This window comes from Mustelus asterias, chromosome 17 (genome assembly GCF_964213995.1).
Source record: "Mustelus asterias chromosome 17, sMusAst1.hap1.1, whole genome shotgun sequence".
NCBI lineage: Eukaryota > Metazoa > Chordata > Chondrichthyes > Carcharhiniformes > Triakidae > Mustelus > Mustelus asterias.
This window is the reverse complement of record NC_135817.1, coordinates 76,738,834-76,766,799: the sequence shown is the minus strand read 5'-3', so window position 1 is coordinate 76,766,799 and position 27,966 is coordinate 76,738,834. Positions and strand designations below refer to the sequence as shown.

Here is a 27,966-nt window from a genome sequence, read left to right as displayed (position 1 = left end):
ATTGGGTGAAAAGAACATTTTAGATAGTGGAATGATCCCAGTGGGAGCTGGTTGGAAGATGGCCCCTGGGAAGAGCATCAAGTACTTGGGACTGGTGCTGCCCTGTGAGTGGGATGGCTGTGTCTTTGTCGGGAAGACGATGGAGGAATTCTGCGACCACATCGCTGCACACTTGAAAGAGCACGTCAATGAGTATGACAGCTTTGGAGATTTAGGTAAAAAGTCTTTGAGTTCACCCTTTAACTTATTTTCTTTCCTCTTCCAGTTTTCTCTCTTGTTTTTAATCCTCTTAAAGTTTATTTATTAGGGTCACAAGTAGGCTTACATTAACACTGCAATGAAGTTACTGTGAAAATCCCCTAGTCGCCACACTCCGGCGCTTGTTCGGGTACACTGAGGGAGAATTTAGCATGGCCGATGCACGTCTTTTGGTCTGTGGGAGGAAACACGCAGACACGGGGAGAACGTACAGCCTCCGCACAAACAGTGACCCAAGCTGGGAATTGAACCCAGGTCCCTGGCGCTGTGAGGCAGCAGTGTTAACCACTGTGCCACCCCTCGTGCTGCCCCTCTGACATCCTGTTCCGGACCCTCACTGGCATATGGTTCTATGGGCACTACGGCCCTGTGGCACCTCACCCCAAGTATATCTTACTATTGAGTATCAACAGACTACTTATGAAAAATACAGCATAAGCATATGGTGTACACTGTGCAAGCCCAATTTTTCCTTATGGTTTGATGTCTATGTTTTTATATGCTCTAATCTTATGGGAGAGTTCTCAAAATTTACTCTTTAAATTTATTGCCCCAAGTGTGACAATAAATTTCCCCACTCCGTTTCCCAATACAGCGAGTTTAAAGTCTTGCCAGTCTCTCTAACCTACGAGGAGGCCACTTGTATCCTTACCCTGCCTCACTTAGCAAGCATGCTGGTCCATTTGTGTTTTAGGCCACCTAGACATAATTCTGTGGCTCCAGGCTATCGTTGAAGTTGGGATATGAATTGGACCAGGTTGTTGGGAATCCATGACAAAATGCTAGCGAATAACCCTAACCCTGTGTTAGGAAGATGCACGGAGCAGAGTTCAGTTACTTCCCCCGAAGGAATTGCCGGGGAGTAACACTGGGGAAATCTTTGAACTCCAGTGGTGGGAGCATGGTCAGTTGGTGAAGCAGTGCCTGACACAGGTGGAGATCTGTAGAGGAGTGAGTTGGGACAGCCTTAAATATCCAACAAAAGACTCTTATCTAAAGAGAAACAGCCATTGCGTTTTAAAAAAGGAATCGTGGTCTGAAGTGCTTTGAGAGACTTCAACATGGCACGTTGCTCTTCTATCTTCTCTAAGCCAACAGCTTTGTGGCAAAGTATGCAATACCCTAAGCAGCAGTGCATTTTCCTGGGGTCAGGAGAGCACCAAAGATTAGGTCACCAAAACCAAACCATGATTTCCAGGCTCTTAATAAGAGATGGAACTACTGACGGAGCGGTGTGCCAGGGTGGCGGAGCGGTCGAAGACACTGCATTTAAGTCACACTCTGGAGGCGTGGGTTCTTTGCGTCTTGACAAATACAAGAATTGGATGGGAATAGAGGGATATGGTCCCGGAAGGGTAGGGGGTTTTAGTTCCGTCAGGCAGCATAGTCAGTGCAGGCTTGGAGGGCTGAAGGACCTGTTCCTGTGCTGTAATTTTCTTTGTTCTTTGTGCATTAAATAACAAGCTCTTTCACTCTGAAATTCCCCTTTCAGATGAGTACCAGTGCCTGTGGCGGGGCTGTGGGTTCCTGGCTGTGGAAGGCCCCAATGAGCTGGTGGTTCATGTGAACTTCCACAGCTATCACGCCAAGCTGAAATATTTTGGCTCAGAGCTGCAGCGCCTGCGTCCCGATCTTCCGGTGTGTTCCCTGGACAGCCAGAACCAGAACCTGATTCCAGAGATTGCAGAGTCCTTCACCTGCCAATGGGAGCATTGCGACGTGAGTATCGATTTAGATTCTTCATGCCTCTACCTCGTCTTCTTTTATAAATTGTCATCCAGAAGTCTCTGGGAAATTAACGTTGAGTTAAATGTGTATGCTGTTATTAGGGTGTTTATAAGAAAAACAACAGTAATTTAATTTTTTGATTTGATTTATTATTGTCACATGTATTAGTATACAGTGAAAAGTATTGTTTCTTGCGCTGTACAGAAAAACATACTGTACATAGAGAAGAAAACGAAAGAGTGCAGAATGTAGTGTTACAGTCATAGCTAGGGTGTAGAGAATGATCAACTTAATGCAAAGTAGGTCCATTCAAAAGTCTGACGGCAGCAGGGAAGAAGCTGTTCTTGAGTCAGTTGGTACGTGACCTCAGACTTTTGTATCTTTTTCCCAAAGGAAGAAGGTGGAAGAGAGAATGTCCGGGGTGCGTGGGGTCCTTAATTATGCTGGCTGCTTTGCTGAGGCAGCGGGAAGTGTAGACAGAGTCAATGGATGGGAGGCTGGTTTGCGTGAGGGATTGGGCTACATTCATGACCTTTTGTAGTTTCTTGCGGTCTTGGACAGAGCAGGAGCCATAACAAGCAATCCGAAAGAATGCTTTCTATGGTGCATCTCTAAAAGTTGGTGAGAGTTTTAGCTGACATGCCAAATTTCCTTAGCCTTCTGAGAAAGTCGAAGCGTTGGTGGGCTTTCTTAACTATAGTGTCAGCACTATTGTGGCTCATAAGAGATACCCTGGAGTTCCAAATCTCCTGAATTTGCTGGATGATTTGCTCTGTCATTAGCTGCACCTCTGGATTACTGCAGCTCGCCCTCAACATTGCCGTGAGTTTCATGAAATTGCAGCAATTGTGTTGTTAAAATAAAATGACAACTAGTTAGGGTATAAAAATGAAAGGATCCGTTTAATGCAAAGATTTACCTTCCTGCAATCTCTCAGGCCCTGAAAGAGAACAATTAAAACTGTGGAGGCTCATTCCTGCAGGTAGTACATTGTTCTTGGAAGCAGCAGGTTTTTTTGCCTTTTTTTCTCCCTCTTAATGTTTCTTCCCCTCTCTATTTCTTCTTCTGCATCTAATTTGACTCAAATTCACTCTATTTCCTTACCCTGCTCCTGCTTCTTCCTCAGTCCTTAACTCTCATTAATTAATGTGACAGACTTTTAGCCCTGTCATTGTTTTCCCATTGACCTAACCGCGCTGGTGCGTCCACCCATTGGTAATGGAACAGTTTTTGAGCTAAGGAGTGATGGAGTCAAATCCCCACTCATGGGGCGCACTGTGAAATTCCCTGCGAAAAGTTGTGGAGATGGTGTCTTCGTGGTAATGTCACTGGACGAGTAATCCAGAGGTACAGGCTAATGCTCTGGGCACCATGGCCACTGGTGGAATTTGAGTTCAGTCCATAATAAATCTGGAATATAAAGCTACTATCAGTAATGGTGACCATGAAACTATTCTCGATTGTTGGAAAAACCCACCTGGTTCACTGATGCCTTTTAGGGAAGGAAATCTGCCATCCTTACCTGGTCTGGCCTACATGTTACTCCAGATCCACGGCAATGTGGTTGACTCTCAACTACCCTCGGGTAACTCGGGATGGGCAATAAATGCTGGCCACCCAGCGATACCCATGTTCCACAAATGAATTTTTAAAAATCATACTTGAGTGCTGACTGGCACTTATTTTTCTTCCCATCCAAAGCCCAGGACAGGTCACATGGTAACACCCTTACTGTCATCTAGTGTGGGTAGGAGTGCTGAGCTTTTATGCAACACTCCTTAAAGCTTCAAAACCCAAGTGGAACTTTGATAATCAGTATAAGTGATATTGAAGCTGTCGAGTTGTAGGCTCAGTAGTTTGCACTGCTGCCTCACAGATCCAGGAACCCGGGTTCGATTCCCAGCTTGGGTCACTATCTGTGCAGAGTCTGCACGTTCTCCCTGTGTCTGCATGGGCTTCCTCCGGGAGCTCCGATTTCCTCCCACTGTCCAAAAGACATGCTGATTAGGTGCGTTGGCCATGCTAAATTTTCCCTCAGTGTACCCGAACAGGCGACGGAGTGTGGCGACAAGGGGATTTTCACAGTAACTTCATTGCAGTGTGAATGTAAGACGACTTATGATGATAACTAAACAGACCAATTGTCTGTCCTGAAGGCAAGAGTGGGAATTGACGGCAATTCCCGCTCTTGCCAATATGTCACTCTAGTCCCACACAAATGTGTTTAACTCTCGAAATGGCCGAGCAAGCTATTCAGTTGTATCAAACTTTGGGCAACCAGGTCTGGGCAATAAACGCTGGCCTTGCCCAAGAATGAATGAATGAATTAAAAACCTCGCAGTCAAGGTTTCTGCTAACTAGTGATTCACTATGTATATCAGAAACAGACAGACATGAGCTTGGCTGTGACACGATCCAGTATCCTGTTGTCTAACGCTGATTAGACTCATAGGCCAGGTATGGCCTAATGGGGGGGGGGGGGGAAGCTTGAGGGCAGCTGAAACTATAAAACTACAGCCACAATCCATGTCTTTGGGAGCGGGGAGGAGAAAATTCTGGGAGGAGGGGTGCTGAAGAAAATACAATAATTGGATGTCAAATTTGCCTACGCAACTTCAGAAGTAACTCATTGTGAATGAAAGAAAGAACTTGTAATTATAAAGTGCACAGGGCACCGTCGTGGTATTGTGGCTGGACCTGTAATCCAGAGAGTCAGGGTAACGCTGTGGGGACCCGGGAGGACCCGGCAGATGGTGAAATTTGAATTCAGTTTTTTAAAAATCTGGAAGTAAAAGTCTAAGAATGACCATGAAGCTACTGTCGATTGTTTTAAAAACCCATTGGCTCACTAATGTCCGTTAGGGAAGCAAATCTGCCATCCTTACCTGGCCTGGCCTACATATCAGTCCAGATCCAGGTGTGGTTGACTCTTAAAATGCCCTCTGAAATGGCCCCGGCAGCACCATTCAGTTCAGGAGCAATTAGGGATGGGCAATAAGTACTGGCCCAACCAGCGAAGCCCACATCCCATGAATGAATTAAGAAAAGGTGGAAGGATTATGTTTAGTTTAGTTTATGTTTAGGAAGTATCATGTTAATTGTCTTTAACCTACTTGGAATTTCTATCATGTGAAATATTTGTGATGCCGAACTGTTGATGTTTTACGGTGGAACCTCGGAAGGTTTTGAGCCCTGATTGCGTAACATCACTGATTCCAAATCCTTAATTGAATTCTTTTACTTATGTATTGATTTTTTCTTGTTGTTTCTAGAGTACATTTGACAATCCAGAATGGTTTTACCGGCATGTGGACATGCATGGACAGTGCACGGACAAAGAAACACTTCCTAACAAAAATGAAGCTATTTTGTGCTGCTGGAAAGGTAACCGGGCGATGCAGATAATTGCAGAAAGTAACAAAGTTGTCATTTTAATTCAGGACTCGTGACTGTCCCCTGAACCTCAATTACGGCCTGCTGCCTGGTTCATTTAAGTTTTTGTTTTAAACTTGATAGCTTGAGATTACCGATTGTTTGTTTCTACTGCAAACAAAGTGCCAGCAATACTCAACAGGTCTGGCAGCATCTGAGGAGAGTGAAACAGTAAATGCTTTTTCCACAGATGCTGCCAGACCTGCTGTATATAGAAACTAGAAGCAGGAGTAGGCCATTCAGCCCTTCGAGCCTGCTCCATCATCATGGCTGATCATCAAATTCAATCTCCTGATCCCGCCTACCCATCCCCCTCCCCCCCCCTCCCCCATATCCTTTGATCCCTTTACCCTCAAGAGCTATATCTAATTTCTTCTTGAAATTACAACGTTTTGGCCTCAACTACTTTCTGTATTTCCACAATACTTTGCTCTTGCTTTTGTTTTTAATCTCGCTGGGTCACAACTCCCTGCAGTCAAGCACAGGTGACCTGTTTCCCAGTTCTGCATTGGTGAGCCTCTCACCCGGGAGTGAATGAAATACGCACTATGGCAGCTGGGGAATGATTGCCTTGCAACCCTCCCCCCTCCCCACAGCCCGTGGGATCCCTCCATTCCCGTGGCGTCGTGTAGTGGCATGCAAATCAAGCCCATGGTAACCAACTCCCTCTGCCTCCATGGTCTCGTCTGTGGTAATTGTAGCACTCAAGATTAAAATTATCGAGTTTTAAACGATTTGCTTAAATAATGAAAGCCCCCATGAGATATCTTCACGAGAGAGCTGGGGAGTTCTCCTGGTATCCTAACCAATATATGCCCTACAAACAACCCCTTAAAACAATCTGGTAATTGATTTTGTTGCTGTTTGTGGAAACTTGCTGTGTTCCAGTTGCCTGTCATATTTCCTACAATGACTGTACTTCATTAGTTGTAAACTGCTTTGGGGTGTGAAAATCCTGTACATATGTTTTTTTCCCTCTCAATTGCGAATGGTCTGTTTAAATTTAAATAGTGCTTATTGACAAAATAGATGCAGCATCTCTTGTTACTGCATTGGAGTGTCCACTTGTATTATGTGCTGGCATCCCAGAATGGAATTTAACCGTCTGAAGCAAAAGTGCAACTAACTGGACCCAAGTGACAGCAAGTGTGGGGGTTAACGTATTTGATGCCTGGGAAGAGTTCTTCATTCCCTTTTCCCAACATGATCACGGGTCTGTACTCATTGGAGTTTGGAAGGATGAGGGAGGTATCTTATTGAAGCTTAAAGGATACTGCGAGGCCTGGATAGAGTGGACGTGGAGAGGATGTTTCCACCAGTCGGAAAAACTAGAACCAGAGGGCACAACCTCAGGCTAAAGGAACGATCCTTTAAAACAGAGATGAGGAGGAATTTCTTCAGCCAGAGAGTAGTGAACGTGTGGGACTCTTTTCCGCAGAAGGCTTTGGAGGCCAGGGTCATTGAGTGTCTTTAAGACAGATAGATAGGTTCTTGATTAATAAGAGGATCAGGGGTTATGGGGATGAGAAAAATATCAGTCATGATTGAATGGCGGAGCAGACTTGCTGTGGGCCGAGTGGCCTAATTCTGCTCCTATGTCTTATGGAATAACTAGCACAAGCAATGGGGGCTGAATGGCTCACTCCTGTGCTGTAAGATTATAGGAACATATTTACATTTTTGTTCTGCTGCCTGTCCCACGAATTAATGAACAAACTCTTTCTAAACCAAATTTTCTATTTTATTCATGCACTAGGTTGTGGCGCTACGTTTAAAATCAAGTTTAAACTTCGGGAGCACCTGCGGAGTCACACACAGGAGAAGGTTGTTTCTTGTCCCAACTGTGGAGGAATGTTCTCTAACAACACCAAGTTCTATGACCACGTCCGCCGGCAGACCTCCAATGAACGTATGTGGTTGCTCTAATTGAATTTTTTTTCAGTGTACTCACTTTAGTGCCTTGTTTTGGAGAGCCTCAATAAAGCTTCTGGTCGCTACTTAGCACCAATGTGTGGAAGTGAGATATACAGAGTCTAGGAAACCAGATGAGGAGTTTTCTGGGGTGGAGTACCCTCTTGACATCAACAATTTTATAGATGAAGAGTGATCACTTGGCTTGCTGCAGAATCTTTTTTTTCCCCGTCCATTCTAACGTCCCCAGATGGGGGTGAGGTACAATGGGTACTGGGTCTTTATATTGTGTTATTTTCTGATGAGACAACCCAGCTGAAGTTTGAAGAGATGAGCATACTATTTGTGATATTTTAACACATCCTAATGGTGAAGCGAGTGCGCACCATAAACTGCTGTCGTTGCTGGTCCATGTAGATAGATTAAAGTTAAAGTAAAGTTTATGTATTAGTGTCACAATTAAGGCTTACATTAACATTTCAGTGAAGTTACTGTGAAATTCCCCGAGTCGCTACAGTCCGGCGCCTGTTTGGGTCAATGCACCTAACCAGCACGTCTTTCAGATTGTGTGGAGCACCCGGAGGAAACCCACGCAGACATGGGGAGAATGTGCAAATTCCACACAGGCAGTGCCATTGTGCCGCCCCTGTCAGAGTTTGGTTGCTGCTGTTACATTATTGAAAGGTAGGCTGACTTGGATTTCTACGGCTCGTTTTGTGACCACGGGGCATCCCAAAGCGCTTTATGGCCAGTGAAGAACTCCTGAAGGTATAGTCAGTGTTGTAATGTAGGAAACACAACAGGTGCAGATAAAAATCGCACAACACTGGAAGAAGAGCAGGGACCTCATCAATGTGCCGATGTTGATCCTCTATCAACATCGCTAAAAACAGATTATCTGCTTGCAATATTGCTGCTGTTTATAGGATCTTATTGTGCCCACGTTGACTGCTGCATTTCTTACATTACCATTACAACAGAAAGAAAGACGGATTCATATAACAAGTACCTTTCAAAAACTCAAAGCGGCCTAAAGCACTTTACAGCCAATTTAGTACAAAGGACAAAGAAAATTACAGCACAGGAACAGGCCCTTCAGCCCTCCAAGCCTGCACCGACCATGCTGCCCGACTGAACTAAAACCCCCTACCCTTCAGGGGACCATATCTCTCTATTCCCAGACTATTCATGTATTTGTCAAATGGCCCTTAAAAGTCACTATCATATCTGCTTCCACCAGCTCCCCCCCGCAGTGAGTTCCAGGCACCCACCACCCTCTGTGTAAAAAAAAACTTGTCTCGTACTTCTCCTTTAAACCTTGCCCCTCGCACCTTAAACCTGTGCACCCTAGTAATTGACTCTTCCACCCTGGGAAAAAACTTCTGATTACTTTTGTACTCCCTGCTGTGATGTTGAGGGATTAATATTGGTCAGGGCACCAGTGGAAACTTCTCTGTCTGCCTTCAAAATAGTGCAATGCCATCACTTACATCCACCTGAAAAAGCAAACAGGCCTTGATTTGATGTCTCGGTCCTTCCAACAGGTAGCTCACCCTCAGTGCTAGAGTGTCAGTCTAGGTTTTTGCCCTTCAGCCTCTGGAGTGTGGGTTAAACCCACAATCTGCTGGCACAGAGGTGAAAGTGCTTACCCACTGAGTCATGGCTATTGCATAGAATTTGCAGCACAGAAATGGGGCACTCACTCGGCCCAACTGGTCTATGCTTGGCTTTGTGCTTCCCCATTCTTATCAGCCTGTGGGCTCAACTTCTAGTTGGCATATTTCTGAGATTAAGAGCCTAGAAAGTGGCACAGTGTTCCTGCTGTTTGTGGTCACAATGCCTTAGGACTACAGTGACCTGGCTTTTCTCACTCCTGCAGTTCAGTCCCTGTTGTATCAGGAGTATATTTCTGTGGGCTCACACAGCACTAGGTGGCAGTCTGTTCCATAGCAAATATGTATAATGCTGTTACTCAAAGTATATATCTAAACTTTTTGACGCATATTCCCCCTGCTCCCAACCCCACTGGTTTTGCACAGTATACATTTTCCACATTAGCCTCACCTTTTTTGATTTCTACACATTGATTATGCTGAACATCACTTCCCTGTCTGTCTCCCTTCGCTGGTGTATACCAGCTCCTCCCCAACTTCATTAATTAAAAACACGTTGCTGTTGTTTGTTGGTGTTTCACGTCCCACACCTTAGCGGTGCACAAGGCAGACTTCATCGCCCCACAGCTGGATTTTCCTGGAACAGGTCCATAGCCTGTGACCAGAGGCTTATAGCTTGAGGGGTGCCACTCCACACCAAGTATAGCTGACCAGCTGACGCTCCCACTCTTACTGCCTGCCATTGACATACTGGAAGGATTTTGCAGGTTGATGCTCATCTTGGCCATATATGAACACACCTTCCTTTGCCATCAAGTCCTGGGGTGGAACTCAGATGCAGCATCTTTAATGCTTTTATTTTTGCTATACGTGGACCAGGCAATTACCATCTCCAATAAGAGCGAATCTAACCATCCTTCCTTGACATTCAAATGGCATTACCATTACCAAAATTAGGAGTCACTGTTTAAAAATAAGGGGCCACTCCTTTAAGACAGAAATTAGGAGAATTTGTTTCTCTCCGAGGGTTGTGTGTCTCTGGAACACCCTTACTCAAAAGGCAGTGGAAGCAGAGTCTTTGAGTATCTTTAAGGCTGAACAGGATCAATTCTTGATTAATAAGGTGGCACGATAGCACCGTGGTTAGCACTGCTGCCTCACAGCCCCAGGTTCAATTCCTGGCTTGGGTCATTGTCTGTGTGGAGTTTGCACACTCTCCCCGTGTCTGCGTGGGTTTCCTCGGGGTGCTCCGGTTTCCTCCCACAATCTAAAGATGTGCAGGTTAGGTACATTGGACATGCTTAAATCGTCCCGGGATGTGTATGTTAGTGGGATTAATGGAGTAAATATGTGGGGTTACGGGTATAGGCCCTGGGTTGTTGTTGGGGTGCAGACCCGATGGGCTGAATGGCCTCCTTCCACACTGTGTAGGTTTCTATGATTCTAAGGAGGTGAAAGGCTATTGGATGTAGACAGAAATGTGGGGTTGAGGTGACTATCACATCGGCCATAATCGTATTGAATAATGGAGCAGGCTCCAGTGGCCTACTCCTGCTCCTAATTCAAATGTTCGTGAGTAGGGAGTGTCACAAGATCGCTCGCTGCTGTGAGAGTAGGGAGTGGAACAAAAATGCAGTTTGTTGACATGAGGGCTGGAACAGTTACTCAGCAAAAGTACTGAAAATTAGAAAGATAAACATTAAGAACGATTGTTGAACTCTGCAGTGGTTTACAGATATATTAAGTTATAATTAACATCTGTTTAATTTCAGAGAAGACCTTTCCCTGTCAGCACTGTGATAAGCAGTTCGCCAATGAGAGGCTCCTGCGGGACCATGTACGAAATCACGGTAGGGTGCATCATCATTGTATTTGTTCAAGGCTTCAAAGGACAAATGATGTTACCGCGTGTGTTGTTGCATTCTGTTATTCAGTGCTCTGAAGGTCGCAGGGTCATGTTTTTGTCACAGAATACTGCCCTCCCCTATCCGACTATGATAGTGGTACTCTTGAGGGAAACAAGTCTGTATAGGTTGCAAACAATCTGAAAAAAATATCGACACTCGTTCCGTGCCGAGCCCTGCGGTTTTGTCATAAACGTTTGGAAGGCAGAGAAATTGCGGCATAACCTCGACTGGCAGTTCAGTGCCCCGCTGATGGAGTATTGCCCGAGGTACTGCCTTTTGGGTGAAGCATGAAACTGAGGTCCCCTCTATCCGCTGGGGTGGATGTAAAAAAATTCCCACGGGACTTTTTGAAGGATAACAGGGCAATTCTTCCAATCTCTTGGCCAACATTGTCCATCAGCCAACACAAAAGTAAGAAATTATCTGGCTATTCATTCATTTGCTCTGTTTCTTCTAGCTTTTCACCATTCAGAAAGTAATTTTAGGTCCCCACACTTGCCTCTATTGAAATCCATCTTCCACTGTTTTGTCCAAATCACCTAATCTATTAATACCTCTGTAATGCTTAAATCTACACGGCTTTTAATGCCACCTGTCCTTATTGTCACCTGCAAATTTGTATAAGTGGCTCTATCCCTTCTAGATTGTTAATGAATATGGTTATTAGTCGAGGCACCAACACACATTCCTTGCAGGACGCCACTCATTACTTTCTGCCAATTAGATTGCATGCCTGTTATCCTTTCTCTCTCTCTCCTGCAGCTGCACCAATTTCCTAACTAATTGCAGGGTGGCACAGCGGTTAGCACTGCTGCCTCACAGCACCAGGGGCATGGGTTCAATTCCAGCCTTGGTCACTGTTGGTGTGGAGTTTGCGCGTTCTCCCCATGTCTGCGTGGGTTTCCTCCGGGTGCTCTGGTTTCCCCCCCACAGTCCAAAAGACATGCATTGGCCGTGCTAAATTCTCCCTCAGTGTACCCGAACAGGCGCCAGAGTGTGGCGACGAGAGGATTTTCACACTAACTTCATTGCAGTGTTGATGTAAGTCTACTTGTGACTAATAAATAAATAAATATAAACTTCTATTCCATGAGCTCCCACTGATGAGGATATTTATCACAAATGCCTGTTAGAAGTTCTTATAAATAACATGCACAGACATGCCCCTGTCCATGACTTTAGTCATAAAACACAAATAGAAAATGCTGGAAATACTCAGTCGATCTGGAAACATCCGTGAAGAGAGAAGCAGAGTTAATGGACGACATTCCTTTCATCACCTCATCAGAAAATTCAATCCATGCCGGCTTTCTCTGTTCAGATGGAAATGTTCAAAGCATTCTGTCACCCTATAGCACCCATTCACCACCCTGCACAAGAGAAAACTAACAGGAGTAAGAATATATAAAACAATGGAAAAGGCTCAGGAGACAAGAAGACAACAAGCCGAAATATAAGGGCAAGGCATCACGGGGGGCAACAAGGGTTGGACGTGAGCCGAAAGAAAAGTGGCAGAGCATGAAGAAAAGGGGACATGTCTTCTCTCTGTCCGACCCCAAAAACTTAATTATCGACTCTAGCAATTTCCTGACAGCAGATGTTAGGCAAATTGCTCTATAATTCCCTGGTTTTCCCTCTCTCACCTTCTTAAATAGTGCAATGACACGCATAGTTTTCCAATCTAAGGGAATTGTTCCCGAATTGGGAGAACTTTAGAAGATTACTTCCTTTAAAACTTTGGGACGGAACTCATCTGGTCCTGAGGATTTGTCACTCTTCTGTTCTTGTTACTATTTTTTGCCGACATTAATTATGGAAAGTCCCTATCCTTAGGTATGCTTGTTTCTTTATCAGGAAGTTTGTGGGTTCACGTCTCACTCCAGGACTTGAGAGCAAACATGCAGAGTCACACTCTAGTGCTGTACCGAGGAAGTGCTGCACTGTCAGAGGTGCCATCTTTCCGATGGGATGTTAAATGTCTGCCCCCTTGGGACGGGGACTGTTAATTAAATCTCACCCATTACTAAATCAAATATGGCTTGCTCCTTTATTGTTTTTTTTGAAGATATTTTGTTACAGGAAACCATTCTGAACTCACTGACAAAGTTTGCTCCCTTTCTGCCATGGCAGTATTTCGGAGAGGATCAAGGAGTTCACCCCAGTGTCCTGGCCAATGTTTTTCTCTCAATCAACATCACTGAATCAGATTATCTGGTCATTTTCACATTGCTGTCTGGCTGTGCACAAATTTGCTGCCGTGTTTCCCACATTACAACAGTGACCACACTTCAAAACTCTCCATTGGCTGTAAAGTGCTTAGAGACATCCTGCGATTGTGAAAGGTGCTCTAGAAATGCAATTCTTTCCTTCAGATATATTGTAAGCATCTTTTGTGTTAATTTTGACATCCCTTGTCTCTTTCCCTATTCCCATCTGTAGCTCGTACTATCTCATTTGTCATGCTTTGAAGTTCTTTGTGTATTTCCCATTAGCTTGGAGCTTTCTTTTTTTTTTGCGTTCTTGTATGTTTTTATTTTTCATTTTGTGCTGCCTATTACCTCTCGAGTTATTCGGCACGGTGGTGAACACAGCTGCCTCACAGCACCAGGGACCCAGATTCGATTCCAGCCTTGGGTGACTTTGGAATTTGCATGTTCTCCCCGTGTCTGCGTGGGTTTCCTCCGGGTGCTCCAGTTTCCTCCCACTCTCCAATGATGTGCTGGTTAGGTGGATTGGCCATGCTAAATTGCCCCTTGGTGTCCCAAGATGTGGAGGCTAGATGTTTGGGGTTACAGGGGTAGAGTTGGGGGTGTTGGGGTAGACCTGGTTAAGATGCATTGTCGGAGAGTCAGTGCAGACTCGTTGGGCCGAAATAGTTCCTTCTGCACTGTATGGATTCAATACCCATGGCAAGTAGAGCTCTTGCCACTTGTCAGTATAAACTGATTCTGTATCACAATAGATTATATTTTGAACATTTCCTACTGATTTTACCCCTGAACTGTGGACAGTCTCTCCTTCATCCCATTGAAGTCAAATCAAGAATCTTACTCGCCGTTTCAGATTTCTTCCTTCCACCCACAACATTGAACATTATTAACAATATTGTGACCTGTGTAAATAAATGTTGATGTGCCGCTAAGCTGTTAACTAAATCTTGCTCATACCCCATGATTAAATCTAATGTGGCTGGCTTCTTTGTTGTTCTAAGACATTCTGTTGCAGTAAACCATCCTGTACACACTCGGGAAATTTACTACCTTTCTGACATGGGTTTGTCATCCAATCCATATGAACATTAAATCCTCCATTAAAGTTACTTTGCCTTTAACTTCGTGTCTATCTAACCTCTTCATTAATATATTCTGCCACATATTACTGATAACAGGGGGCCTATGCAAAATACAAAACTCCAACCACAGTCTTATTTTTTTTTCTTTTTCCTATTTTATCCATGAATTCTCCATTGCCTGCTGACTTTTCATTATATGACCTCATTTAATTGAAGTGATTTCATTTGACCCTTAACTACCAGTGCAACTCCTCCCATTCTTCCTGTAAACTCTATAATCTGGTACAGTCTCTTCAGCTTCCAACCCTGCTATCTTGCAGCCATATCTCAGTAATGGCTACTATGCCATACCTTCCCAAGTTAAATTTGCTCCAGCAGATCATTCATTTTATTCATTATACATCGCATGCACGATGTGAAGATGACAAACATCAACTCGGACAACTTTGATTTGATTTGTTATTGTCACATGTATTAGTATACAGTGAAAAGTATTGTTTCTTGCACGCTATACAGACAAAGCATACCATTCATAGAGTACATATAGGAGAGAGTGCAGAATGTAGTGTTACAATCATAGCTAGGGTGTAGAGAAAGATCAACTTAATATAAGGTAGGTCCATTCAAAAGTCTGACAGCAGCAGGGAAGAAGCTGTTCTTGAGTCGGTTGGTAAGTGATCTCAAACTTTTGTATCTTTTTTCCAATGGAAGAAGGCGGAAGAGAGTATAAGGCAGCGGGAAATGTAGACGGAGTCAATGAATGGGAGGCTGGTTTGCGTGATGGACTGGGCTTCGTTCACGCCCCTTTGTAGTTTCATGCAATCTTGGACAGAGCAGGAGCCATACCAAACTGTGATACATCCGGAAAGGATGCATTCCATGGTGCATCTGTAAAAATTGATGAGAGTCGTAGCAAATTTCCCTAGTCTTCTGAGAAAGTAGAGGCGTTGGTGGGCTTTCCTAACTATAGTGTTGGCATGGGGGGGACCAGGACAGGTTGTTGGTGATCTGGACACCTAGACGCTTGAAGCTATCGACCGTTTCCACTTCATCACCGTTGATGTAGACAGGGGCGTGTCCTCGACTGTGTTTGCTGAAGTCGGTGGCTGGGAGACAGTGGCCAATGGCGGTGACCACCGAAGGCTGACTGGAGGGTTTGTTGGAAGAGGTGAGGAGAAACCTAAAGCTCAGCTGGTTGGGAAGAGGGCCCAGAACAAATTGTTCATCTTCTCAGCCCACTATCTTCCTCTGCAAATAATGTGGCTGAGACTACAATGCCAGAGGGGGGCACCTGAGCACCTCTGTTCTCCAACCCCCCATGTCCCCGTGCTCCACCCCAACCCACCACTCCATTTACTAGTTTAAAGTTCTTGCTGCTGTCCTATCTTTTCTTTTCTGCTCAGGTCCCGATCCCAGTCCTGTTGAGGTATATTTCCTTCCTGTGCCAGTGCCCTGTGAAATGGAATCCCTCTTTCACACACCACTCTTTCAGCCGTGTGTTCACCTCCCTAACCTGCTTATTCCTGTGTCAATTTGCATGCAGCTCGGGTAATGACGCAGAGAAAATAACCCTTGAGGTCCTGTTCTTTAATTTAGTGCCTCACTACTGATACTCTCAGAACAAGACCTCTTGCCCATCTTTCCTACGTTGTTGGTTCCAACATGGACCAGAACGATTGAAACCTTCCTCTGCATCGTGGAATACAGAGCTACCAAAGTAAGAGAAAGACTTTCGATTATACAGTACCTTTCATGACCTGGGGAAGCTTCTCAGCCAAGTTGTTATGTAGTAAATGCAGCAGCTCTTTTGCACGAGGAAGGCCCCAGTACAATTATGAGCAGATCATCTGTATTTAATGACATTAGGTGAGGGATACGTACTGGCCAGAATTTATCCCCAGCTCTTCTTTGAATAATGCCTTTACATTTTGTATCCTGCCAGGGTGGACACAACCTTAATTTAACGCCTGATACAAAAGACAGCATCTCAGACAGTGCAGCACTCCCTCAGTACTTCACTGGTGTGTCAGCCTGATTGCTTCCTTTTAAGCTTTGGATTTTGATGCCAGGGAATATCACCCCCATTTTGCTGAAATATGCTATGACAGATCCAGTATGAAAGGTGGCTAATGTTTTACCAGTCCCGATGGAAACTGCATTCTGGATACCATCAGAGGTACAGAATTGGCACCTCTTGCTCTCTCTCCAACCTTGTTAGCACTGAGAGAGGGAGGCGGCAACCTTTGTTGACCATGAGATGCATTAGTATTTGGATCTAGAACTTAGTTTGGAGTTGGTCATTTTGTTAAACGACTTTTCTCAGTGCAGAAATGCAGTCTAAGGATCAATGCGTTGCTGCACTAAAGGGTTACGCATTTCCCCTTGCCAGCCTGCTGTTCCACCCATGTCTACAGAATCCCAGATCCTCCATTTCATAATCGAAGCTAGAAACTAAACTCTGGCACATCATGCGATGAACAGGGGGAGAGAGAGAAGCTAAGAAGGGAAAATAATTGAAAAGAGGGGCAGAATAAGATTTTGTCTCATAATATTTTGTACCCAGTGACAAAGTTAGTTTCTTTAACAGATTGACTTGTGCTTCTATTTGCCAGTGAACCAGTTTAAATGTCCACTCTGCGACATGACCTGCACTACTTTCTCCTCATTAAGGACACACATCAAATTTCGCCATTGTGACGAGAGGCCGTATGGGTGTGACTTCTGTGAGAACAGGTAGTGTTGTAGCGGATGCTCAAATTGCCACTTTATTTTATAAACAAGCTGATCATTTTTAAAATATTCATTTATGGCATGTGTCCATTCCTAGTTGCCCTTCAGAAGGTGGAGGTGAGCTGCCTTCTTAAATCACTGCAGTCCCTGAGGTGTAGGTATACCTGTTAGGGAGGGAGTTTCAGAACTTTTACCCAGCGACAGTTAAAGAACAACGGTACAGTTCCATGTCAGAATGGTGTGTGACTTAGAGGGGAACTCAAGTGGTGGTATTTTCAGGTATCTGCTGCCCTGGTCCTTCGAGATGGCAGTGATCATGGGTTTGGAATGTGCTGTCTAAGGAGCCTTGATAGATGGTACACACTGCTGCCACTGTTCATTGGTGTTGGAGGGAGTGAATGTTTGTGGAAGGGTACCAATCAATAAGGCTGCTTTGTCCTGGATGGTGTTGAACTTCTTCAGTGTTGTTGGAGCTGCACTCATCCAGGCAAGTGGAGAGTATTCCATCACACTCCTGACTTGTGCCTTGTGGATGGTGGACAGGCTTTGGGGAGTCAGGAGGTGCATTACATGCCACCGGATTCCTAGCCTCTGACCTGCACTTGTAGCCACAGCGGGAACAGTTTCTCACTATGTACCCTTTCCACACCCCACAGGACCTTGAATACCTTTTATCAAATCTCCTCTCAGCTTTATTTTCTCAAAAGAAAACAGTCACAATCTCTCCAATCTACATCTGACATGAGCTGTTCAGAGCCAGTTCTGCCTAGCAGTGCTGGCACGATTTGAAAGAAAGGTTTTTGGTCTTTTAAATTTTATCAGCTAATAGGCATCAGTTAAGAATGGTGCAGTAGAGCAAGCTGTGGCTTGTTTTGGAGATGATGTCAAGATAGAGCAGCAAGGCATGGCGAGATCAACTTCTGCACCGAATTGGGATTTTAACAGAATATCCAGTTATCCGTGAACACAGAAGCTTCCATTTCTATGCTCCATTTTAGTTAGGTTTCATGTTTTCATTGATTCCCTTGACATGAACTCTGTGGCAGGCAGTTTCCTGGACAGTTGCTCAGTGGATTATGCAATAGCCTAAAGGTGGTTTACCTGTGATTTAGTCATTAAGATCAGAGAGTATGTCATGATCATTATTTGATTGAGTAATCATTGGGTTCATTTTGAGCAGGGAAGAAGCTTCAAAAAAACTTTTTCTTTCATCTTAATTGTCATTTTAACATAAAACCTTGGCAGTTACACTAGGTGATATTGCCATACCCCTGTTTTGCGTGTTGTTAGCCAGTTTTACTATTTTTCTTTGTATATTTTAATTAATTCATGGATACAGTACAAAAGTAAAAATACAAGGGGCCATTTGAATTTGTGTGTGGGGTACCTATTGGAACTGTGGGTGTACATGCACCATGTGGTCTGCAGCAGATCAAGAACATAAAAAGTAGGAGTAGGCAAGTTTAATATCGTGCCTGTTGTGACCTTTGCCTCAACCCCACTTTCCTGCCCATTCTCCATAGCCCTTCAAACCCTTACTAATTAAAAATCTGTCCATCTCTTCCTTAAATGTACTCAATGTCCCGGCATCCCCCGTGCTCTGGGGTAGTGAATTCCACAGACTTACAATCCTTTGAGAGAAGTGATTTCTCCTCACCTCTTTTAAATCTGCCACCCCTTATCCCAGAACTGTGACCTCTTGTTCTAGATTAACCTACAAGAGGAAACATCCTTTCCATATCTGCTTTGCCAATCACACTTACCATCTTCTGCACCTCAATTAGATCTCTTCTCATTCTTCTAAACTCCAGGGCGTATAGTCCTAAACTGCCCAATCTCTCTTGAGACAAACCCCTCATCTCTGGAATCAATCTAGTGAACCTCCTTTGAATCGCCTCCAATTCAACTACATCTCTCCTCAAGTAAGGGGACCAAAACTGTACACAATATTCTAAGTGTGGTCTCGCTAATGCTTTGTACAGTAGCTGCAACACTTCACTACTTTGGGGTGGTACTTGTACCCTCCTCCATGAAAATTGAGGCAAAATATTGATTTAGTGTCTCAGCCATTTCTGTTAATCCTGTTAATTCCCCAGCCTCATCTTCCAAGGGACTAACATTCACTTTAGCTACTCTCTTCCTCTTTATATACTTATAGAAGCTATTGTTCCCCGTTGTTATATTTTGCACTAGTTTTCTTTCAGAATTTACCTTTGCTCTTTTTATTAATTTTTTAGTGATCGTTAAGGCAGCTTCGCACTTCCATCTCGAGGACTGTTAGGAAGGGGGAATAAATGTTGACCCTAGCCAGTGATGCCCATGTGCTGTGAACAAATAGAAAAAAAAAAGTGACCCTGATTTTGCGGTTTGCAGATTAAGAGGTGTAATAATTAAATCTCTTTTGAGAAGAGTTAGGGATTCTATGGGTAAGCTGAGAACAAAGCACAGTACAGCACAGGAAACAGGCCCTTCGGCCCTCCAAGCCTGTGCCGCTCTTTGGTCCAACTAGACCAATCATTTGTATCCCTCCATTCCCAGGCTGCTCATGTGACTATCCAGGAGAGTTGAAACATAGAAGATAAGAGGAGGCCATTTGGCCCTTCAAGCCTGCTCCGCCATTCATTACGATCAGGGGCTGATCATCCAACTCAAACGCCTAATCCTGCTTTCTCCCCATAATTTTTAATCCCATTTGCCCCAAGTGCTATATCTAGCCGCCTCTTGCATACAGGAATTAGTCAGGTTAATATATCGTAAGGACACTGGCTTTTTCTTAAAATTTCTTCCATTTAAAAGTTACTTCACTCATTTTTTGTTTCCTTCACTTCCAGTTTTAAGAATCTGTATGACCTGCGGAAGCACATTGAAACGCACAATGATGAACCTACGTACCACTGCAGCTCTGACGGTTGTAACTTTAGCGCCCGCAGTGTGCAAACCCTTAAACAGCACTACAGGAGAATACATGAGGTGGGTGACCAAGTGGCAACTGATCTATGAAGTACTATGCAATTTCATTTTCTCTTACTTCAGAGTTTGAACTCTCTTCTGGCAAGTGATCTGGGACTCTTTCCTCACTCTTTTTATCTTTCACTTTTCATTTGTTCCTTTGTTTTTGGCTTCCTCCAAATCTTTGTTACCAATGGAGAATAAAATTTCAAAATTTGCTCACGGTACCAAACTTGGAGGTGTGGCAAACATTGAGGATGAGATCAGTCGATTGCAACAGGACATGAGTAGGCTAGCAGCATGGGCAGGCAAGTGGCAGATGGAATTTAATTCAGAGAAGTGTGAAGTGATGCATTTTGGCAGAGGAAATATAGAATTAACAACACAGTTCCAAAGGATCGGCACGGTAGCAGAGTGGTTAGCACTGCTGCCTCACAGCATCAGGGACCCGGGTTCAATTCCAGCCTCGGGTCACTGTCTGTGTGGAGTTTGCACATTCTCCCTGGGCCTGTGTGGGTTTCCTCCGGGTGCTCCAGTTTCCTCCCACAGTCCAAAGATGTGCGGGTTGGGTAGATTGGCCATGCTAAATTGACCTTAGTGTCAAGGGATGGACAGGGTAAATGTGTGGGGTTGTGGGGATGGGGCCTGGGTGGAATTGTGGTTGGTGCAGACTAGATGGGCCGAATGGCCTCCTCCACTGTAGGATTCTATGGGTGTGCATGGGCAGAGAGACCATGGCGTTCATGTGCATGGATCTTTGACGGTGATAGAAAATTGAGAGAGCTGTTCCCGTTGGCTGATAGGACGAGAGGACACAGATTTAAAGTTTTGGGAAAGAGGTGCAGTTGTTGGGGTGGAGGTTGAGGAACTTTTTTTTTACACAGCAAGTGACAATGAACTGGAACTGCCTGAGAGCGGTAGAAATGGAAATGATTAAGGATTTAAAAAGGAAATTGAATGAGCTCTTGAGGGAAATAAACTTGCAGGGCTACAGGACTGACGAGATAGGTTAGGTGGATTGGCCATGCTAAAATTTCCCCTCGGTGTACAAAGATGTGCAGGTTGGGTGGATTCGCCATGGTAAATGCATGGGAATAGGGCAGAGAATGGGCCTGGGTAAGATACTCTTTCAGAGAGTCGGTGCAAACTTGAATGGCTGAATGGCCTCTTTCTGAACTGTAGGGATTCCGGATTGCTCTACAGGGAACCGGCATGCTCTTGAAGGGCCCAATGGCCTCCTTCTGAGCCATTAAGACTCTACGACCGGAATTCTCTGGTTTTGCATGCCCCTGCCAGCGAGGACAGAGAATGTGGTGCTCGGCCAAAACTCCGTTCCCAGCAGCGGGACAGGAGAATTCCAACTGCAGGCGAGGTCGGGGAATTCCAGCCTTTGAGTCGAAGGAAGCATTCCTGATTCTGCAAAACTGACTTGGGAGAAAGTGCCCTGAATCACTGTATTCTCGTTCTGGATCCACGGATCCCAGAAACAGCCACACGGGCTGCTGTATGCGGAGCATGGCTGGTCAAATGTCTCACCTTTAGTGTTCTTGGGCTTTGTTCCAGTTATAATAAAAACAATAAAATAATAAGTAGCAGCCCTCTGGCTCTCATCACTCACACCCCCTCACCCCCACGCATTCCGTAAGCCCCAACCATGCCCCTCTTACTATCCCATGGCCCCTCATGTCCCCTCCCCTTGCTCCCATATACCACCCTTTGCCCTTGCACCCTCCATGTCAACTCACCCAGTACCCACCACAGGTAGACCTCAGGAGTCGCTTTTAAAAATTATTAATTCACGGGACGTGGGCATCACTAACTAGACGAGCATTTATTGCACATCCCTGGGGGAGGAGATGGTGTAGTCGTGTTGTCACTGAGAGACACGGTAATGTTCTGGGACCCGGGTTCAAATCTTTTCTTCAAATGCCTAAAGTCCACAAGTGGTGTTTTGGAAATCCCAGTAACGGATTTTGCTTCTGTTTGAAGGTAGCTTCACTTTTACAAGGGTTTAAGTTTATTTATTAGTGTCACAAGTAGGCTTACGTTAACACTGCAATGAAGTTACTGTGAAAATCCCCTAGTCGCCACATTCTGGCGCCTTTTCGGGTACACTGAGGGAAAATTTAGTGTGGCCGGTGCACCTCACCAGCACGTCTTTCGGACTGTGGGAGGAAACCGGAGCACCCAGAGGAAACCCATGCAGACACGGGGAGAACGTGCAGACTCTCAACAGACAATGACCCAAGCCGGGAATCGCACCCGGGTCCCTGGCGCTGTGAGGCAGCAGTGCGAACCACTGTGCCACCGTGCACATACAGCTGGATGTGCAAAGTACAACCTGCCCTGGTTCCTCCTCCTTAGGCTGAAATGGATGCTAAGTTTGGAGGCAGGACTTCAGGAATTGGGGCTCCAATGTCGTTTTGACTAAAGCATGGAGCCCTTCTGGTTTTATTCATACCAATGACATTATTTTCTCTGGGTTTCCACATTGAAGGCCGGTGTGCATGTTTTCTGGACACCGTGGACAGAATTATGGGGTCCTTTTCTTTTTTGTTACTTCTGAGCAACTGCGCAGTTGATGAGTTTGGAACACAGGTTGTGAGTTCACAACACATGTTTAACCACTGAAACATAAATGGGGTATTATATTGGCTGTTCCTAGCATGGCTGCCTCATTGGTGAACAATTGCTCCCAGGAGGACAGTGACAAAGTGTTTATACAATGGCACTCGGATGGTTAAATGAATGTTGCTTTTTATTTTCAAAACATTTTGAAGTTAAGAAACAGTAATAAGTCTCACAACACCAGGTTAAAATCCAACAGGTTTATTTGTAATCACGAGCTTTCGGAGCACTGCTCCTTCCTCAGGCGAGTGGCTATGAATGGTCGGCTCAAAGTGGAGAGGATCTCCAAGAAGATCGCGCATATCGACACAGAATGTGCCCACCCCAGTCCAACGCCAGCATCTCCACATCATGGCTACCACCAACGCCACAAGCCGCCGGTTCAAAGTGGAGAGGATCTCCAAGAAGATCGCGCATATCGACACCGAGCCACTCACTTGATGAAGGAGCAGCGCTCTGAAAGCTCGTGATTCCAAATACACCTGTTAGACTTTAACCTGGTGTTGTGAGACTTCTTACTGTGCCCACCCCAGTCCAATGCCGGCATCTGCACATCGAGGTTAAGAAAACAATGGGAATGTGGGTTACTGATGTCTCACTCCTATGCAGGGAGAAACAAAGCCTCGATACAAGTGCCACATCTGCGCCAAGTGTTTTTCCTGGGCCTACACTCTAACAATGCACCTGCGTAAGATGCACCAGCTGAAGTGGCCTTCTGGACATGCACGATTCAGGTAGGACAGTATGCTTTCCCCAGAGCCATAGGGCATTGACTTGGACTGATTATTGTTGGCGCTGTTTGTTTCAGTAAAACTGTGCACTGGCTTTAGGAAAGCTAAAGTGTTTTGTTTTCCTCTTCCATCCTCAGTGATTCAAGAAAATTCAATGAGTGATTTGTAGAATGCAGTCTGGGTGTACGTTTGTGCATGTACACAGTGGGTAGATAGCATCTGAAAGAGAAAAGTTGGTTAAATCTTTGGCTGGGTGTTCTGCTGAAGGATCCTGTCTCTGGTTACCATTTGTCCGGTTTGCTTTGGTTTAAATTTTAAGTCTAAGGCTATCATGTCTTGCTGTTCCTTTTCCTACTTCTAGGATCAATTTTCCACTACTTATGATCCTAACGTTGGATTTAGTGAATGGTTTACCCCACACGTAACATGCCCTTGTGTGGAGTGGGATTTACACCTTCCGATTCAGAGGCAGGAGAGTTGCCAGCCAAACCAAGCCGACTCATGGGTGCCAGTGGTGCTTCTATGAAAGACGGACAGGACAAATTTTGTGACACTGCAGGGAGAGAGATCCACCTTAAATAGAGAAGAGGTTGACCATTTGGTCCATTTCAGTTAGTCTGTCTGGTTTGAATCTAGCTTTCTTTGCCCAAGATACATTCTGGATGTAGATTCTGGAGCATTAATACTTCCTATGGGGGTGAGTGAGTAATCTAATTACCAAAATGAGAAACTGATACCCTATCATTGTATAAACAGCTGTATAAAACAGGATGGCAAGTGGGAACTACCAAATAACCAGGACAGATATAATGTGAAGTGAGTTCAGATAGTTGGCCAGCCTATAAACAGCTAGAATAATACTTCACTGAGCATAGGTGGACATATGCAGGATTACTGTCACCCTTTTTTGTTCCAACACATCGGTTAAGCTTTCAGAAGACACATATATTCTATCTCATAGAAATCACAGAAACCCTACAGTACAGAAAGAGGCCATTCGGCCCATCGAGTCTGCACCGACCACAATCCCACCCAGGCCCTACCCCCATATCCCTACATATTTTACCCACTAATCCCTCTAATCTACGCATCCCAGGACACTAAGGGCCAATTTTAGCATGGCCAATCAACCTAACCCGCACATCTTTGGACTGTGGGAGGAAACCGGAGCACCCGGAGGAAACCCGAGTGTAAACTCATCATTGTAGAGTCTCCTTAATCCCATCAATAATTACTCATCACTTAAAAATTGGTTGGTTAAAAGCTTTCCTTACAGAAAATTACATTACTAATGCTTAGCACTGGTGTAATTAGAAGGTGACTGACACATGTTGGGGCAGAATAGAGGGAGCATCACTTCATACCCAGCTGCTCGGCTTTCTCTGGCTTGCGTAGAAAAGGCATGAAATGGAAAGAGTTTAATTCCTCAGTTGGAAAGGTCTCAGACATGGTCTGTTGGGGGTTGCACTGGTTTAGACAATGACCTTTCGCCTCTGCTACCTGGGTTCAGATCCAAACAGATTCCAATTCTTCTGCCTTCCAGATTCCGTGTGAAAGAGATTGGGCAGATTCGGTCCAGTTCCCGGTGGGCATAGCAGAACAAGAACTCGGTTCCTTCACTCAATTTCAGATTTCCCCTCTGCGCTTTGTGAAGAGTGTTAGCGCTCTTCCATTTTCGGCACCCAAATAGGCATTCTGAGCGACCTTTGCCAGTTGAGTGCCATTTTTTGCTGTGCTAAATTGATGTTGCCCAGTTCATCCGCAGTGTGATTTCCTGGGTCACTTGTGTTGGATTCGAACCTAGTTCCAAGAGGTGACAGGTCCACACCTAGACCACTGCACCACTTAACCACACCCCTCTCCCATTCAAATTAAATATTTGTGTCTGGTGATGAAAATGGACCCCACACTTTTTTTTTTGTTTTAAACCGTCTAGATACAAAGAGCACACAGATGGGTATTTACAGCTGCACATGGTCCGCTACGAAACGGTTGAACTGACGCAACAGATCATTAAGGACCTGGAGAAGAGGCGTGGACCCCGGAGGAAGGCGACAGAAGTGTGTCTCCATATACCAGAATCCCGCCGCAAGACTCTCTCTGCAAAACCTGCCCTCGGCAGAGCAGGGAAGGAGGAGGAGGATTACCTTGCCGCTGCCGCCCGAGTGAGGCGTGCCGGACACCGGGAAACCAACAACCTGTCAGCCAAACCCTCACCAAAGACCCTTCAGCCAACGCAGTGCGACTCTCCAGAGCCCCCTGAAAGGGGGGGTGCAGGGATTTCTGGCAATGACTCTCCGGTCTTCTCGATCCTCGGTAGCGTAGCCCAGTCAGCAGCCAGGCCTCCTGTCGCTCCTGAAAGGAATGAAGACATCTCCTCCCTTGACCCTGTTGAAACATTAGAGAAAGTAGCTCGAGGTCTTGGGATCCAGATAATCGGGTAGTCAGGGTTGCTGTTAGCGAATCGGTCAAACCCTGATCTCACCTCTTAAAAGAATAGTTGCCTAAATAAAGCTGGGGTAGGAGCGTTAGAGTTAAAATATAACAGGGTCCTGTCGACTCTACATTATCAGAATTAAGAGGCCACAGTTTTGGTGTTGCATGTTCAGGTGCTTTAGAGAATTTGGGTCCTGGATCAAATTCTCATTTCTGCCTTCTGGGTAAAGTTGCCGTTTGTTCTGTGAAGCATGTTTCCAAGGCAAAGGCAGGCGAAGTAGACCATCGTTCTTGCACTAGCTAGCGTGGAGGCTGGGCAGCAGGCCTGTAGCCCTCTTCACTGCAAACATGCGAGGCCTGAACAGACCAATGGAACTGAAGATAAAATAAGTGCCAAGATTTATGTAATTAGGGGAAATAAGCTTCAGGAGTGGGTGGGGACAATTTCGGCTCTGACCTTTGCCTGTGGTTCCTTTCCTTGCGGCACACACAAGAGTGACGTTGGGGGAAACCCAACTGCTTTAGAACACCAGCTCCGGTTGTACGGATCCACTTTCCACAAGAGTGTCGTCACTTATAAACAAACAAAAACATAATTCAGACCGAGCTTTAATTCTGTTTGGTCGGGCACAATGTTTCCCTGACTCTGCCCCTTTCTCTGACTGTAGACCAATGTCCCCGGAAGAGCTTGACCTGCGATCGTAACAGTGAGACTCGGGAGATGACGAGATAAGTTCAGGTGATGTAGGCTTTTCCCAGCCAGAAAAGCAAGCGGCCAGCCACCACCTGCATTTATGTAGCACCTTTTGGGCGTAGAAAAGCTTCCGTGGTCACTTCACAGAAATATAATGAACGTTAAGCCAAAGAAGGGAATGTTAGGAGCCTGTTTTATTATTTCGTATCCAGCTGTTTTAAAATGAAGTGTTGGCTGCAGACACTCTTCCTGTCAACCTGCTCCATCTTTTGACCCCTCGCTGTAAAGAAATACTTCCAGGTGTCTGTTCACAATTGCTCCTCCCAACTCTGGACTATCTTTTTGTATCTTAACACCTTGACCCAAGCTTATTTTATCCCATATAGATATTTTTTAATGCTGTATTTCACTTGAGATGTCTTCCTTTTGGCTGAAGAGTCAATGTTGATGTGAACTTGAATTTGTATCTGCTGTGCTGTGTCGCTCAGCAATATCTTTTTCACTCTGCCTCTTTTTAAAATTTTAATTGAGAAGGCACGGCAAAGCTATGACTCTTGACATCGGGTCAAGTGTCAAAGATCTGTTCTCCTGATCGCTGCTTGAAAATGAAGTGGGCTGAGGGCTCAGTCCCTGGCACTGTTCGACCCGCCAGAGGAGGTTTGCTGACTGACTATTCCAGAGGTAACTCGGTGGCGAGTGGGCAGTGCCGTCACTTCTCTTGCAATGGTCTTTGGGTTCCCGCAGTGTATGGTGAACCTACCCCTGTGTGATGGTCTCAGTTTGACAATACGGAAGCCAGCTTTGCCTCTAATCCCAATCACCTTTTCCTCCTCTCTGACGAAATTCGAATATTATCTTTCTAAAGTCTTTTTTTTTTAACGATGAGGTTTTAGAAAGGCTTCTTGAGGCGCCTCACCCGAGTGTGACTCAGATTCACCTTTTGTCATTCTTCCAACAGGTAAATAAAACTAAAGGGGCATGCTTGGGTTTCTAAATCTTTGTAGGTTTTGGTTTTTGAGAATTTTCCAACAGTTGGGATTAGCTCTAAGCCTCTTGCTGTAACTGATGAGCAGCCTGCATTCTCAGACAGTAATAGACTGTTCTGTGCTGTGATGCTTAGACTAGTGCCCCATTTATACCACAGTACTGCCTCCATCTGAGGCACTGAACCATCCCGGCATACAAGCAACTCTGATGTAGAGATGTTGGCGTTGGACTGGGGTGGGGCACAGTAAGAAGTGTCTCAACACCAGGTTAAAGTATAACAGGTTTATTTGGAATCACGAGCTTTCAGAGTGCTGCTCCTTCGTCAGGTGAGTCTTGATGAGGGAGCAGCGCTCCGAAAGCCCGTGATCCCAAATAAAACTGTTGGACTTTTAACCTGGTGCTGTGAGACTTCTTACTATACAAGAAACTCAGCCTGTCCTTGAACATTGCCGAAACAAAACTCGTACATCAGCTCACACCTGGTCAGTCAAATATTCTACCCGCCGCGTCGAGACGGAAAGACTCTGGAATATGTTGAGCAGTTCCCATACCTTGGCAGCCACCTCTCTCGGAAGGCTACCATTGACGCGGAGATTCAACACCGGATCTGCTGTGCCAGCTTAGCCTTCTACAAACTGACAGTGAATGTTCGATACTAAAGACCTCCACA

At 45.1% G+C, this 27,966-nt stretch overlaps 1 protein-coding gene across 1 annotated transcript; it reads left to right on the top strand.

Annotated features, from left to right (window-relative positions):
- The first annotated feature begins 31 nt into the window (after positions 1-31).
- On the top strand, positions 32-27,488 carry LOC144506203 (histone H4 transcription factor). The gene is made up of 9 exons (XM_078232065.1): positions 32-215; positions 1,751-1,977; positions 5,259-5,370; positions 7,175-7,327; positions 10,715-10,792; positions 16,754-16,874; positions 19,703-19,841; positions 23,058-23,182; positions 25,116-27,488. Exons 1-9 carry the CDS (start codon positions 32-34, stop codon positions 25,621-25,623), a joined length of 1,647 nt encoding a protein of 548 aa, XP_078088191.1. The 3' UTR covers positions 25,624-27,488.
- Positions 27,489-27,966: the final 478 nt, after the last annotated feature.